Source organism: Dermacentor andersoni, chromosome 2, assembly GCF_023375885.2.
Source record: "Dermacentor andersoni chromosome 2, qqDerAnde1_hic_scaffold, whole genome shotgun sequence".
In the NCBI taxonomy this organism is placed as follows: Eukaryota; Metazoa; Arthropoda; class Arachnida; order Ixodida; family Ixodidae; genus Dermacentor; species Dermacentor andersoni.
In genome coordinates, this window is record NC_092815.1 from 87243019 (window position 1) to 87259247 (window position 16229).

Consider the following 16229-nt stretch of genomic DNA (forward strand, 5'->3'; position numbering starts at 1 on the left):
CCAGACGTTGCAGGTGCTGAGAGAAGGTTGACGAGAAAACATCAATATCGTCCAGATAGCACAGGCAAGTCTTCCACTTCAGGCCACGAAGAACGGTGTCAATCATGTGCTCGAACGTTGCGGGTGCATTGCAGAGGCCAAATGGCATGACATTAAACTCGTGGAGCCCATCTGGTGTTGAAAACGCTGTTTTCTCTTTATCGTCCTCATGCATAGGTATCTGCCAGTAGCCGGAACACAGATCGATGCTGGAGAAGTACTCAGCACCCTGCAGGGAATCCAAGGCATCGTCTATTCGCGGCATAGGGTATACATCCTTGCGTGTGATCTTGTTAAGTGCTCGGTAGTCGACACAAAATCGAACAGAGCCGTCTTTTTGCGAACCAAAACAACGGGGGAAGACCAAGGGCTAGCAGAAGGGCGTATTATATTCCGTTGGAGCATGTCGGTGACATTCTCGTCAATGACTTTCCTCTCGGCTAGCGATACGCGATACGGTCTACGGCGCATGATGGATGTACCATCTGTCTCTATCCGATGCGTCGTAATCGAAGTCTTTCCCAACGAAGCTGAATGCGCGTCAAACGAAGCTTCATGTATTTGGAGCAAAGCAAGCAATTGTTGTGACTGCGAAGGTGTCAGGTCGGAACTGATGGCAGCTGCAAGAGCTGAAGGAGATGCGGCCCGTCCAGTACAAGGAACTTCAGAGGAAGCTGGTTTAAAGGAAACAACAGATTTAGACTCCGATTCGGTGGCGGAAGCCAATGTAGTGCCTTTAGGGATGAGAATTTTTTCGGATGTCGGGTTTGTAGCGTAGAGAAGTGTAGAGCCATGATCAAACCTAACCAGCCCTGATGCAAAGGCAATCCCTCTTGCGAGACAGCGTGCAGATGGTAATACGAGCACGTCAACGCAGTCAATCACATCAGACGTGATAGTCACAATGCTTTGATGGCGAGGAGGTAGCGCGGTATCTTCTGCAACAAGAAAGTGAAGTCGTGCGTCATCTGCATGAAGTGAATAGGTCGTGTCGGTCATGTGGAGAACGCGTTGCCCACAGCAAATGGAGGCGGAGGCCGTAGAAAGAAAATCTCATCCCAATATGAGCTGCTGGGCACACGAACTTAGCACTGCAAATTGTACGTAATGCAGAAGTCCATCGATGGAAATACGAGCTGTGCACATGGCGATAGGTCGAATGGCAGCCCCTTGAGCAGCGAGTAGCGTAGGTCCATCATAGGGGGTCGTAACTTTCCGAAGTCGCGAACAGAATTCACAGCGAATGACTGAAGCACTAGCACCAGTGTCTATTAAAGCTTCTACTTGTACACCTTCTATTACAACCAATATCACATTGCATGGACACGATGGAGGAATTTCTGTCCTGTAGCTCGATGCGGCCTTTCCTCCAAAAGCTGCATAATTTAGTTTTACGGACGACGTTCGCCGAATTGAGAAGCAGGTCTCAGTGGGGACGTAGAGCAGCGAAGGGGTGACGGCGAGCGGCGTCTCACAGGACGGTACGTCTGAGCCGTCTCGGATGCTATAGTAGGCGATGGAGAGCGTCCGCGCGGTGGACCTTAAGGACGGCGTTGGTCACAATATACTCACTGTAGCTATACCGTGTTCAGAAATTGTTTAATATATCGAATAACTCGATGTAAATGGGTTCGATATAGTCGGGTTCGACTGCATAACATTAAGCTGTTTCGTTAAGAGGTCAGGCTTTTAGAAAACCAAGAAATTATATGCCATTTAAGCAGCAAAAAGGAAAGGACATATGACATCAAACAACAGACCCAATACACTGATAGTTGCTGGAGAACAAACGGGAAAAAAAAGAAAAGCCTGTCATAAAAAGAGAGAGAGAGAGAAAGCAAAGGTGTGCAGACAGATGAGTTCATTTGTTGATTGGATATGGTATAGTACAGTTGAGAGTATGACAGAATACTGTCTGGCCAGGTAAAGTCATTGTTAGGAAAGAAGCAAGTCACTGACAATAGAAAGACAGACAGACAGACAAAGAACTTTAATTACAAGATCCTGAGAAGCTTTGCCCTAGGGCAGAGCTGCGGGCCGCTCCCAAATAGTCAAAACAAAATGACGTTTCGAGATCTGTGCAGACCTAGAACCGTCATTTTGTTTTGACTGTGGTCAGTGACCACTTTTGAACAAGAGACTAAGCTAACGACAAGCAGACAAGACTAATTATGGTGTTTTATAATCCAGAGACAAGTGTTTTCATTTAAAGCCCACAAATAACAAGTCACTACTTTTTTATCTCACCTCAACAGTTTTCGCATTGGCAGCAACTTTGCCACGCAGTGCCTGCCACCAGGCTGTATCAGCAGGGTACTGCCAGGGGTCCTTGGCATGCTCGGCATTCAACTGGGCAAGCAAGAACTTTTTTAAAATCAATGCTTTTACTGCTTATTGGCATGAAAATGGCTCTGGGGCCACATCCCCATGACAGCTAAGTGGAGACATCAGTGTCACATTGAATCAGGGTAGCCAAGCAGTGCTGCTAGATCAGGCTGCTAATATCATTCAGAATATCAGTCATCATCGTTTACTATTAATTAGTGCCATTGAGCACTGTGAATGTTAGCTCTTCATGAAATCCCTGAACATTTTTATGCTCTAGAGCTGAAGCCTATATACAGCCACCTGATCTTAAATGAAGTTTCATGATGAGATAATGGATGGCATTAAAACAACCACTGTTGGTCCTGTGCACTCTTTCATATGGTTTTCATGCTTTAGATTCTCAAGCTTGTCAAAAATTTTTGTTCATTAATAAAGCAACCTTAATTTTACTACGTAAGCATATATAGTTAAAAATGGCATCAAAAGAAATGACACTTCACTAGAGCCCACTGTTCTGCAGCTTAAGTAACTTTCACTGTACCTGCAGGTGGCGTCACAAGTGCACTGTTTAGAAAGAAGGCAAGAACAGTCATGCAATGCAGACCAGTGACTTGGAACTGGAAAGTTCAGTGCAGTGCAGAAGAAGCAGATGAGATGAAGACAGACAGTGTGCAAGTGAAACCTCAACCCTCACACAGTTTTTGCAGGCTTGTATCATATGGTTGCTAGCTTGCCAGTTTTCATGCTACATTCTATAGAGTAAGCTTGAGTATCAAAGCTAAGAGTAATGAAAAGTTAACAGCTTTTGCAGGCTTGTATTATATGGTTACTAGCTTACGAGTTTCCATGCCACATTCTATACAGTAAGCTTGAGTATTAAAGCTAAGAGTAATGAAAAGTTAAGATAAACTAAAAGAAAATCTCCAAGCACACCAGGAAGTCTACCATGCTCTTTGGCACAGAAAAATAGTTATCCAGATGAGTTGAGTGTCACAATGAAAAAAAAGTGATAACAACAGACTGGGATGGGAAGAAATGGATGATATGAATGCTCATGTCAGTCATCTCATTTCGTCCCTATCCCATCTGTTCATGCTTTTATTGCTATGGAACTTCACCTAGATGAAAGCATGCCGATTGCCCAAGATGCATGTTAGGATAGGAAGGTACAGACCAAAGCCCGGAACCAACCACACCAGTCAAATGCAGCAGGGCAGCTGGCTTCTTTGGTCAGCAGACACTTACCCTGGATATCTAAGAAAGAGCAACAGACGAAAGCCATGAAGTCTTTACCCTTCACTGAGTTAGTTTGATTGATAGTTTAGATAAAAGCATCTGAAAAGCACCCAAGCAAGGTCTAGCAAGAACTAAAACCAACCACGTGCAAGGTATCAACAAAGAGCAGCGACTCACATGACAGGCACGATCATGGCCAAATATGACATGTTACATATGATGTATATATTGGACCATTTCACAGGTAAAAATGACATGACAATGGAGAAAAGAAGATGAAAACAAGGACATACTAATCCTACTCTCATGCCAAAACCAAAGGCAAGGGCACAAATGTGTTAGAGTACTGCACGCTTTCACTCATGGCTATCCAGCTAATAGAACTAGACAAAACAGTTATTAGTGCAGGGTTGAAAGTCAGGTATAAGAGTGCAAAGCTGCATATTACTAACTGTGAATGAAGCTGTTGACTCCTGTGCACCACACACTTACTGTAAAGGCAGTGAAATATAGATTAAAAGAAACCTGTTCTGCCACTGCTCCCACATCGCCTGACAATGCAACAGCTGCGGGAATGCTGCTGTGCAGCTCCTCCTGAAGAAGTTCAACCTGCAAGATAACAACAGTACGCCAGTCAGAAAAAGCCACTTGGAAAGGAGCAGTTCATCCATTAGCTTCAATAATAAATGTTATGTGCTGGTTTCCAATCCTTTTTGTACAACAGAATATGATTAGAGATTTAATGAATTTCTCAGAACCTTCCTGAAAGTGTGGTATGCAGGCAGCTATGTTTCCAATGCAAGTGTTCAGGCAGCTTGCTATTGAAAAAAAATTACACACAATGTGACTAACATTGACAAGCGCCACCACCTAGCGTCAAAAACTGCAACCAGAAGCAAACTGAAATTTAAGATTATTATAAAGGAGGTTTATTACACAACGGACCGATGACGGGGAAAGCGCTTCACCAAGCACAGTCTCTAAGCTCGAGCATCTGCAGCACGCGATGCTTTTGGCAATTCTGCTGCCTACCTCCATGTGTTCTTCTTCATTACAATAGCCCCACCGGGAAAAAGAGACATGCTGGCGACTTAGTCTGAAGATGAGGCCACAGAATCATGATAGGACTTCAGCCGCTGGACGTGGATGACTGCGCGGTTACGACGGCACACGTCAGACGGCGATATGAGTGGCTTTATGACGTAGTTGACGGGAGAAGTTTGCTGCAGAACGCGGTATGGTCCATCGTATTTAGGAAGAAGCTTTGAAGCGAGTCCTGGTGTGCGGGTCGGTATGAACAACCGAACAAGGGTTCCAGGTAGAAAAATTGGAGTCAAGTTGCGAGCATTGTGTTTTGATTTTTGGTGATTCTGATCGTCCGAAGTGAAGTGGCGGGCCAACAGACGACATCCTTCAGTGTGTCTTGCGGCTTCCAAGATTGGCAGGCATACTGATGAGTCTGGGTGTTAGGGCAGAAAGGTATCGACAGTATGAGAAGGATGACGGCCATAAGGAAGACAGAAGGGGGAGAAACCGGTAGTGGCTTGTGTAGCGGTATTGTAGGCGTAGATGACGAACGGAAGAACTAGGTCCCAATTGGAGTGGTCGGATGCAATGTACATAGAGAGCATGTCACCAAGGGTGCGATTAAAGTGTTCCGTGGCACCACTGGTTTGCGGGTGATAGGCGGTGCATGTGCGATGAACAATAGCGCATTCAGCAAGTGATGTTTCAACGACTTCTGACAGGAAGGCGCAGCCTCGGTCGCTGAGGAGTTCACAAGGGCCTCCATGACAAAGCACAAGACGGCGCAGTATAAAAGTGGTGATTTCCTGCGCTGTAGCAGCTGGGAGGGCAGCAGTCTCTACATAGCACGTTAAGCGGTAGATGGCAACTGTAATCCACCGGTTGTTGGACGTAGACACAGGAATTGGACCATATAAATAGACACCGACACAATCAAAAGGTTGAGATGGGCATGGCAGGGGCTGGAGTTTTTTTTTTTTTTTTTTTTTTTTTAATGTGGGGTTTTACGTGCCAAAACCACTTTCTGATTATGAGGCACGCCGTAGTGGAGGACTCCGGAAATTTCGACCACCTGGGGTTCTTTAACGTGCACCTAAATCTAAGCACACAGGTGTTTTCGCATTTCGCCCCCATCGAAATGCGGCCGCCCTGGCCGGGATTCGATCCCGCGACCTCGTGCTCAGCAGCCCAACACCATAGCCACTGAGCAACCACGGCGGGTGGTGCGGCAGAGATTTCCATTGCTGACACTCCTGGCAAGAGAGGACGAAGTTCCGAACGAAGGTTTACATCCCTCGCCAGTAGTAGAGGTGCCAAAGTCACTCATACGTCTTGAAAACGCCAGCGTGGCCACACAGGGGGTCCGCATGGAAATAGGAACATATCTCTGACCTCGAGGCTCCCGGAATGACGAGCAACCACGTACGTCCCTCTGGTGCATAGTTGCGTCGGTAAAGGAGCTGATCACGGATCGCAAAATGAGGAACTTGGCGCTGAAGTGTTTGAGAGGCTGGAACTGTGGAGGAATCCGAGAGAAGGTCGAAAAGGGATGCAATCCAGAGGTCATTGTGTTGTTTGGCAGCAATAGCGTCAAAGTCAAGGGACGAGAATGTGCTCTCACAGGGGGACTCACAAATGGCTTCTAGCAAGAGTGGAGAGTGGGAAAGAGCGTCAGCGTCGGAATGCTTCTGCCTGGAACGATACACCACACATATGTTGTACTCCTAGATTCGCAGGGCCCAGGGAGCGAGGCAGACAGATCGGTCTTTTATATTCGAAAGCCAACACAGCGCATGGTGGTCAGTCACTACGTCAGAAGGGCAGCCATATACATAAGGGCGAAACTTGCCATGCATCCAGACGATGGCAAAGCACTCTTTTTCCGTGACGCTGTAATTGCCCTCCGCCATGGTCAACGGGTGGCTCGCATAAGCCGCGACGTATTCTGCCTGACCAGGATGATGCTGTGCGAGAACAGCACCTAGGCCTACACCATTCGTGTCGGTGACTTCAGTAGGAGCTTGAGGGTCAAAGTGGCGAAGAATAGGTGGCATCGTGAGAAGGCGGCGCAAGGTGGTGAACGCATGGTCGCAGGCAGGGGACTACGGTGAGAGGTCTATGGAGCAACAAAGCGCCGAAAATAAGAGCATAAGCCGACGAAACTGTGAAGTTCTTTCACTATAGTGGGCTTAGGAAACGCAGAGACGGCCTGCGAATTCTCGGGATCTGGAAGAATGCCATCCTTGGACCCAATGCGGCCGAGGATCGTCAACTTGCAAGCAGCAAAGCGACATTTCTTCAGATTAAGCTGACACTGACGTTGGTTAAGGAACTCAGCATATGCTGAAGGCGGCGCAGGTGTGTTGCGAATGTGGCCATTGTAATAAAGAAGAACGCATGGACGTAAGCAGCAGGATTGCCAACAGCATCTGCGGCACGCAATGCTGTTGGCGATCCTGCTGCCTACGTCCATGCATTCTTCTTCATTACAATATTTATACTGTTCGCACATTGCAATATTGTTACGGCACAACCAAGAGTGGCGCCAGTGAGAACAAAACTATTTGATGTGTAGAGGTGGAATCAGTCTCGACAGCCACCTTGTTTATGCATCGTTGCCTCTCTTGTAAATATTGCAAATACGTACATCTTTATATGTGACTTCTGCAACGTAACAATTTGGTGGAGGTGCTGGGTATCCACGAGAAACAACAACGGAGCACCGCAGTGGTCGTCACCTTGGACTGTACAACATGATGGATGAAATAGGACCTGACATAGCGCGGCCCACATCAACGCCTACAACCCTGACGGTTGTGCTGGCTCAGCTGCGGGATCCAGGAACGTTCTGCGGCACTGACCACCTTGATGGGGAAGACTGAATCGCCACGTATGAGCATATAAGTGCTGACAACAAATGGGATCTGACGATTATGTTGGCTAACTTGGTCGTCTACCTACAAGGCAAAGACGTGGTATGACAACCATGAAGAAAAGCTTAATGACTGGGACACACGCAAACAGAAGCTGAGGGACTTGTTCGGCCATCCCACTGGGTAGAAGAGCACTGCTAAGAAAGAACTAGCGACCCACGCCCAGACTTTGACCGAATCATGCATCTCTTACATCCAGGACATGCTGGCTCTGTGCCATAAGGCCAACAGTGATACGGCCGAGTCAGACAAGGCCGGGCATGTACTGAATGGGATTGCTGATGATGCTTTTACCCTGCTCATGTGCAAAAATTATGAAATAGTACAGGACACCATAAAGGAGTGTAACACTTTGAGCAGACCAAGTGCTGCTGCATTGCAACGCTGTTCACACGTCTGCCAAACACAGCTGCGACATCCTCTTGCAATGACAGGCTAGGAGTGCAGCGACCATTGTCATCAGATGACCTGACACGGATAGTGTGAGGAGAACCTGAGGCCATGGCTCCTGCAGCCCTTATTCCCCCCCCTCCCCCCCCCGAGCCAAACAACTTGCCTACAGCACCATTTGAGCAGTCAATAGCCCGCGATGAACATGCTAATCTTGGAGTTCATTCTGTATGTGCTGTTGCTGCTTTACAGCTGTCTCAAGTTCCAGGTCCGTCGACTGGTTCGTGGTATCGTGCACGCTACCAAAATCCAGCCGAGTGGCAAACCGCAGACGATCGGCCAATCTGTTTTGCCTGCCGGCTTATTGGTCACATTGCTCGCCATTGTAACAACCGTACTGTCTCCTTCCCTCTGTGACCGCCATTCACAAGTTAATATTGCCCCAAATAGAGCGAGCGTTGTTACCAGCCTCTATTGGCAGCGCAAAAGCCAAACAATAACGCTCGTGCTCCTTGGAACAGTCCCTCGTCATCATTCCAATATCACCAGTCCCGTTCACCACCCGCTTGTCGACCAACGTCCCTATTGCTGCAGGCTCGTGGCCCACTATCCCCGATGCAGCCCCAATGCCAGTCTCCGGAAAACTAAGTGATGCAGCTACCGGAGGTGACACTGCATTGACAACTCGACCGCAAAACCCTCGGATCGCTTTGCCGACCAAACAGAACTTGATGGACATTTTAGTCGATGGCGTCAGTGTCCCAGCACTCAATGACACTGGTGCGCACGTATCTGTGATGAGTGCCCAATTGCGCCGACGCCTGAACAAAGTTCTCACACCTGCTGCATCACGCACCCTCTGCGTCACCGACGAAGGAACACCTACCGTGCTTGGTATGAGCGCCGCTCGCATTGGTATGCGGGGCACCTAACAACTGTTTTGTTCGCCATTTTGGAACAATGCCCTTATGATGTTATACTTGGCTTAGACTTTTTATTGTCCCATTCAGCCCTCTTTGATTGCGCGTCTAGTGTCATTCAGCTTGAACTGTACTACGGCTGCTATAGTCCACCAGTTACACAACCACGGTTATGCTCTCCGGAAGACATCCGCCTGTTGCCTCAGGCCACTACGTACGTCACTCTACTGTCGTTCCCATCTATTCTTGACAGTGCCTATGTACTATGTCCCACCACTGACATACTGCTACTGTTACAGGCAATCATACTTCGCTCCCTCTCTTTAATTTTAACTGCTCGACTCAAATTCTTCCCAGAGGCATGTGCTTGGGTGACATCTTGCCTGTGAACGATTGTGAGATATTAGCTTTTGATGCCGAAATTCCGTTACCCTCTACAGGAATTTCCGATACATCAACTCTCACAGACAAACTTAGCAAGACGATTGCACCTGATCTTCCAGCACAAGCTGCTGACCTCCGCTGTATCTTGGAAACTTACCGCGTCACTTTTTACCTTGACGGCCGTTAGGCCAGACATCAGCGGTCACCAATCGTATTTACACCGAAGACACCAATCCAATATGCCACCGGCCATACCGTGTTTCACATGCTGAACGTCAAGTGATACGACGAGAAGTCGATAAGATGTTGACTAAAGGCATTATCTAGCCATCTCGCAGTCTGTGGGAGTTCCTGTTGTCCTTGTCAAAAAGGATGGCAGTTTGCGCTTTTGTGTCAATTACAGATACCTCAACAAAATCACACGGAAGGATTTCTACCCCTTGCCGCATATTGATGATGCCTTGGCCAGCTTGCATGGAGCCATGTACTTTTCTTCGATTGACCTCCTATCAGGCTATCGGCAAATCTCAGTAGATGACATGGACCATGAGAAAACTGCCTTTGTAACACCTGATGGCCTCTACCAATTCAAGGTTATGCCATTCGGACTTTGTAATGCCCTGGCAACTTTTGAAAAAATGATGGACTCTTTACTTCGTGGCTATATATGGTCCACATGTCTGTGTTATCTAGACGATGTCATAGTCTTCTTACCAACTTTCACGAGTCATCTAATACGTCTACCGGCTATTGCTGTTTTCCAACACACCGGCCTGCAATTGAACTGATCCAAGTGCCACTTTGGAGGTCGTCAATTACTGTTTTTGGCCATCTCATCAGTGCCGCTGGCGCTCAACCCCACCCTGACAAGATTCGCGCTGTCCAGAACTTTCCTGTTCCATCTTCCACCGCAGACGTAAAAAGCTTTGTTGGGCTATGCTCGTATTCCCGTCATTTCATCAAGAATTTCGCCGAAACTGCTCGCCCACTCACCGACTTACTTAAGAAGGGCATTGCTTTCACATGGGGCCTTGCTCAAACCAAAGTCTTCTCCGCCCTTGTACGCTTGCTCATGGCTCCCCCATTGCTGGCTCATCACGATCCATCTGCCGCCATTGAACTTCACACGGATGCCAGTGGACTTGGAATTGAGGCTGTACTTGTTCAATGGCAACATAACACAGATCGATTAATTGCATACGTCAGCCACCTCCTGTCACCTACCAAGAGGGGTTTTTCAATTATCAAACGGGAGTGCCTGGCATTAGTTAGGACAATTGCCCAATTCCACCCCTACTTGTACAGCCAGACATTTTCCATGGTTAACGATCACCACACCTTGTGCTGGCCCACCCTACTTAAAGACCCCACTGGACAATTAGGTAGACTGGCGCAACGGCTCCAGGAATATTAATTTGCTGTTTTATCCAAGTCAGGCCGTTTGCACAAGGATGCCGACTGCCTCACCCGTCATCCTGTCAACCGCCCTGAATATGATGCGCATGACACTGACTCTTGCATCCTGGTCATTTCTGATCTGCATGACATCTACACTGAACAACAGTGTGATGACTCCTTACGTCTTCTCATTGATCGTCTCAATTGTGGACATTCGGAGCCCGCGCTGCGCATGTTAGTGCTTCGCGACGACATTCTATACCGTCGCAGCTTACGCCCTGAAGGACCAGAGATTTTACTCATTGTACCACGGCATCTCCGGACATCAGTTCTTGAGCAGTTGCATGATGCCCCTACTGCAGGCCACCTCAGCATTTCGCGTACTTACAACCGCGTACGGCACCACTTCTACTGACCAGGCTTGTACCACTCTGTGAACCGCTACGTTGCAGCCTGTGCGCTCTGTCAGCACGGCAAAAAACCTGCTGTGCTGGCTGCTGGACGCCTCCACTCCATCGATGTGCCCTCAGAACCATCCTTTCATGTCGGTCTCGATATTCTCGGTCCTCTTCTGATGGCAATAGGTGGGTCACTGTCGTGACGGATTACGCACAAGCTTTGCAACTGAGGTGGCAGATTTCCTTTTACATGAAGTCATCCTCCATCACGGGGCACCCAGGCATCTTCTCACTGATCGCGGCCGCACCTTCTTGTCCTGAGTAGTTGAAGACCTACGTTGCTCCTGTTCTGCTGAGCACAAGCTTTCCATCGCCTACCATCCACAGACAAACAGACTGACGGAGTGGCTCAATCGCACGTTGACAGAAATGCTGTCTATGTATGTTTCTGACGACCACAGATTGGGACAGCATGTTACCCTTCGTGACCTTCACCTGTAATTCGTCCCATCACAAGACTGCTTGCTTTTCACCCTTTCGCTTTCTGTTCGGCCACCACCCTTCTTTGCCATTTGACATACTGCTTCCTTCCTTGACAAACACTCCAACTGAATACACTCAACATGTCTTCGCCTGGACTTGCACGGCATGCCATATTGCTGGCTCCCAGCTCACTGAGTCTCAGGACATGCAGAAGATCTGGTACGACAGCCGACATTGAGACGTTCGGTTTCCTCCTGGCTCCGTTGTTCTCCTATGGACAAGATGTCGCCGCATTGGCTTCTCTGAAAAGCTGCTGCCGTGCCACACAAGGCCCTACACGATATTGCGTCAGCTTGGCGATGTGAACTATGACATCACTCCGCTGGACTTGCGTGTCCCCATGGACATTGTGCATGTGTCCCGACTGAAGCCTTACTTTGCCATGAGTTAACCTCCTTTATAGTTAGTGCAGAGATGGTGCCTTTACAAGCGGGGGTTATGTTCCAGCACAACCAAGAGTGGCGCCAGTCAGAAGAAGACGATTTGATGTGTAGAGGTGGAATGGGTCTCAACAGCCATCTTGTTTATGCATCGTTGTCTCTCTTGTAAATATTGTAACTACATCTTTATATGTGACTTCTGCAACGTAACAATATGCTTCCTCGTGACGGTACTTGTCATTGGCTATATTGGTAAAAATTTCGGTGACGACTTTACCTGCCAAAGGTAGGGAAAGGACATCAAATAGCAGTGCATAAAGCATGCTGCCACCAATGTAAACTCGCAACAACACACTGTCTGGCCAGTTGGTTCATGAACTCTTAGCATGGGTGCTACCTTAGGAGTAACTCTTAGCACATAACTGGGCAAAGAGAGAGAGACAGACGTTGAGTTGAGAGTGATATGAGGAGGAACGCTGGTGTCATTTTTAAAAAGCAATTTTGCTAGTAGTCTGTGGATTCCAATCTGACATGTTAATATGTAAAAAGTGGCCTTCCCGTTGAACAGAGTCTCAGTGAATAATTTTATGCGAGGCACGTGTGCCTAGCCAATATGGCCTCTTGAAAGCAATTATAACATTTTCTTTCATACTGCTCAACAGGAGAGAGAGAGAGAGTTTAATGATATGAAATGCAGAGAGGTCGGCCTGAAGTACATTCCTCTAGGGCGAAAGGTAAGAGGGAAAGAAAGTGCGAAGAAAAAGGCACATGATCAGTGACGATGATCAGCGACTATGTTGAGGCAAGATGTAAAGCACATAGTAAGCAATTTGGACTACTTAAAGCCTACAGTCCAGGTCCATGCTTTCTAAAAAGTCAAGTAAGGCCTGGGTGGCCTTAAAACTCTATTCAACATCTGGCCGAAGGCCTAAAACATTGCCCTCCGACAGCGGCAGGCTGCCGAGACGCGTAAGGACATTGTTCAACATTTTACGCTCTTCCTCGTACCGACGCCAGTCACACAGCACATGACCTATAGTCTCATTCACATACTAACATGCTTAAGGGGATACATACAAGGAAACTGAATCGTCATTTAAAGATTGTCGTGTTGAACAACAATGACAACACAGTGGGCGATAAGAAAACCTTTTCATTGTTGACGACACATTGCACACAGTTATGGACCTCATCCCTCAATGAAGGCAAGTACTGCATCACTAAACTTGAACGAAAGAAAAAAAGGCGATCCCGCTACAGTGTCTAGATATATAGAAATGAACTAGTGCCCTTGCCTGGATTATTTTGACACCTGGGCTGAAACGTGGAGGCCGTCCAAAATGCAACATCCAGTTGAGTCGTGCTCCCAGCAACAAAATGACATCAGCTTCTTGCAGAGCCCTGTATAAGCACACAATGTGTTTCTCAACACATTCACCAGACTTACAGCCCTGCACGCTACCTCAGGTATTTCTGCCATTTCAGAGAAGCCATCAATGCAACATCTCTAATTCTCAACAAAGCTCAATACTATGTGGTCCTAGCGAAAGCACACTATGCACACATTAGCCAGAGCATGGCTTCTTGGAGCTGATAAGCTTGAACTTGCAGAGGATGTCCACATGTTACTGCATGTAGCTGCAGAAGCAGCGCCTTTGTATGAGGTGTGTTTCGATAACACAACCGTAAATTAGTGGCATGGAGAGCAGCTCACTTGGATCTTGCTGGAGATATGCACTGTGGGTGGTCGTCTGGCAAAACACCCTTTCCCATTGGCGTAGGCAGGTATGGCAGGCCCGTGCATTCCACAAGTTCGCGCACATTCTTCTCAGCACGAGCATATGCAGCCCCTATGGAAGCAGCCAAATGAGCATTCAGCCTTGTTCATGTCTGACACACCAAACCCCAACACTCATATTTCGATCCTCTACTGGTACAGTGGCCTTTGAGCAAGAAGGAAACAACACCACTGCAGTGTGTACTAAATCATACATGTATCGATAAATGTATTACTCTGCTACTGTGTGACCCTACATGAGACACTTCTCACATAATCGATTAGAACTTGGCAACAAAGCTTGAACTATGCCATCCAATCTCTCTGTGGTCAAAAATACAGCACAAAATGTTAAAACATCGTTTTTAAGTTAACGATGCAGTGTACAAAGTACAATAGAAGGGTTATTACAACCCCAAGCTGAAAGTTGTCATTGCTATGCACTCAAAAGATTGCTGTAGAAAGTGGTGTGGTGTTGTGAATGACCTTTTCCAATAATAATGAGTGGTTTCTTGGCATTTCTAAGCAGTGACAATGCCTGTGCCACATTTGGTGTATCAGCGAGAGTCCGTGGAGGGTCGGGACACTTTGTGACCTCCAGCACACTTTCCTCAGGAACCTCTGCCATGATCATATTTCCCGGAAGGTCCACGTAAGTGGCACCAGGGCGACCATAAAGGCTCGCTCGAACAGCCTGCAGTTCATGGAAAAAAATAAGAATGCTTTTATTAACGTGAGCAAAATTGCCATTCAGCGAAGGCAGCATTCTACTTTCTGCTTACGGCTGAGTGTTGTGTTCAGACACATTATGGTTCCTGCAGATCATTTGTGTGAAGATTACTGTATAGACTCGTGTAAGAGCCGCACCCATGTAAGGGCTGCACCCGCAACCTGCCAGCCCAGAATATGGAGAAAAATAAATTCCAACGGAGAAGCAATCACGTTCAGTGGTACCACGCGCATGCATAAGCGAATTATCATGCACTGTGTGCTTCCGTGTTCAGCAACTCTATGGCAAGAACAGTGCGTTGACTTCTGATGCAATGGTACATCCAGGGATCTGGCGTGTGCACAAGTCGCCAACTGCGCCGGCACCATTTTGACCGAATGTTTCAGTCTCTTGTAAGGGCCACACCTCGTTGAAATCGTGAAAAAAAAAAAAAAAAGTGCGGCCTTTACACACGTCTACACAGTATTAAGATGCAGAAGTCTGAGCAGAATGGACAGTAAATGTTCAGCTAAAGCTGTCTGTCTGATTGAACCCTTGTACGGAACATAAAAGTTACTGCGAACAAACCTTGCTCTCATGAGTTTATATTGGATATCACATCTAAAACAAGACAGTGTATTTAAAGATTGGAGTGCAATCTTTCAGTTTGCATATTGGTTCACAGGTCTTTTTGTGGTCAATCTGCATCAAGAAAATGAAAATTCTCACTGTTTAAGTAACACAAACGCATTTCAGCAAAGTACAAAACTCAGCAAAGAAATCAAGTGCAGTACATTTACATGAGAAGAAACAGACACATACCTTTTCAATGTGCAAGGGAATCAGCTGTACAGAGCTGGGACGGCAGGTATACTTTGTGTAACTGCGACAGGCATCCACCTACCAGAAAAAAAAAGAAAAAAAAAGGGACAGAAATGAAAGCACAGTGTGACCAACTTATCCAAATTTAACTGGGGAATTTTTCAGTTGGGCTACGAATTGGAATGCGTTTAATTTTCACTAAGTGGTTATTATCTCTAACATTTACTACTAACACCTTGGCCTACAAGCATTTTTACAATATGCTACAGCAGAATGCCACAACCACAGTGTGAAGGTATTAAACCAGCAACATTATGCACAGCAATAGCATTACACAATCAGAGACCAAGCCAGAGAATAGAACTTCAACCTGATGCAAATTTTTGGAGGCAACTACAGAAATAATTTCCAAGAAGAAAGCTTGTTTGATTGTACATGACAAAACTCATGCCAGCAACAAGGTACAGCCAACACAAGGTGGCTAAATATTAACCACCAGAGCTCACAGCTATGGTTCCGCTCCATTTACACAACTGCAATGTAAAAGTGCCGAATTGGTGTGGAGTTTAAGTTCCTAAAATGGCTAAATATCCAGCCGATGCATTGTAGTAAGGTAGAGTAAGAGTTGAACCAGCAGCAAAAGCAGCTACAGAAACCAGTACAGATGCCTCTAAAACCATAGTACTACAGAGTCCTCAGACACAATGCCTGTGGAGCTGTTATAAAAAGCCTGCTTTTCTCTCTTGGGCTCTTAAGCCCCTTACAGCTTATGTTGCCGATAGGCATGTCCTCTCCACAAGGCATGCCAAAGTGCGACATTGTCAGAAGTGTACCACTTAGATGACCTGAAGCAATGCGGGCATTTGGAACTTCTGGAATATTACCGTACGGACTCGTGTAAGGGCCGCACTTTTTTTCCCGTAATTTTGACGAGGTCCAGCCTTTA

At 46.9% G+C, this 16229-nt stretch overlaps 1 protein-coding gene across 2 annotated transcripts in view; it reads right to left on the reverse strand.

The window, feature by feature from the left end:
• Positions 1-16229, reverse strand: part of Hacl (2-hydroxyacyl-CoA lyase) — a 46113-nt gene that overhangs the window by 14756 nt on the left and 15128 nt on the right. Inside the window, exons 6-12 of one of the 2 annotated variants that reach the window (XM_072286466.1) lie at positions 15284-15361; positions 14239-14446; positions 13690-13825; positions 13271-13376; positions 4129-4212; positions 3613-3621; positions 2287-2388 (exon numbers count right to left, since the gene is read on the reverse strand). In XM_072286466.1, the coding sequence (XP_072142567.1) occupies positions 2287-2388; positions 3613-3621; positions 4129-4212; positions 13271-13376; positions 13690-13825; positions 14239-14446; positions 15284-15361 (723 nt within the window). The remainder of the gene's footprint in view (positions 1-2286; positions 2389-3612; positions 3622-4128; positions 4213-13270; positions 13377-13689; positions 13826-14238; positions 14447-15283; positions 15362-16229) is intronic. The other variant, XM_050188578.3, reaches the window with a different exon arrangement.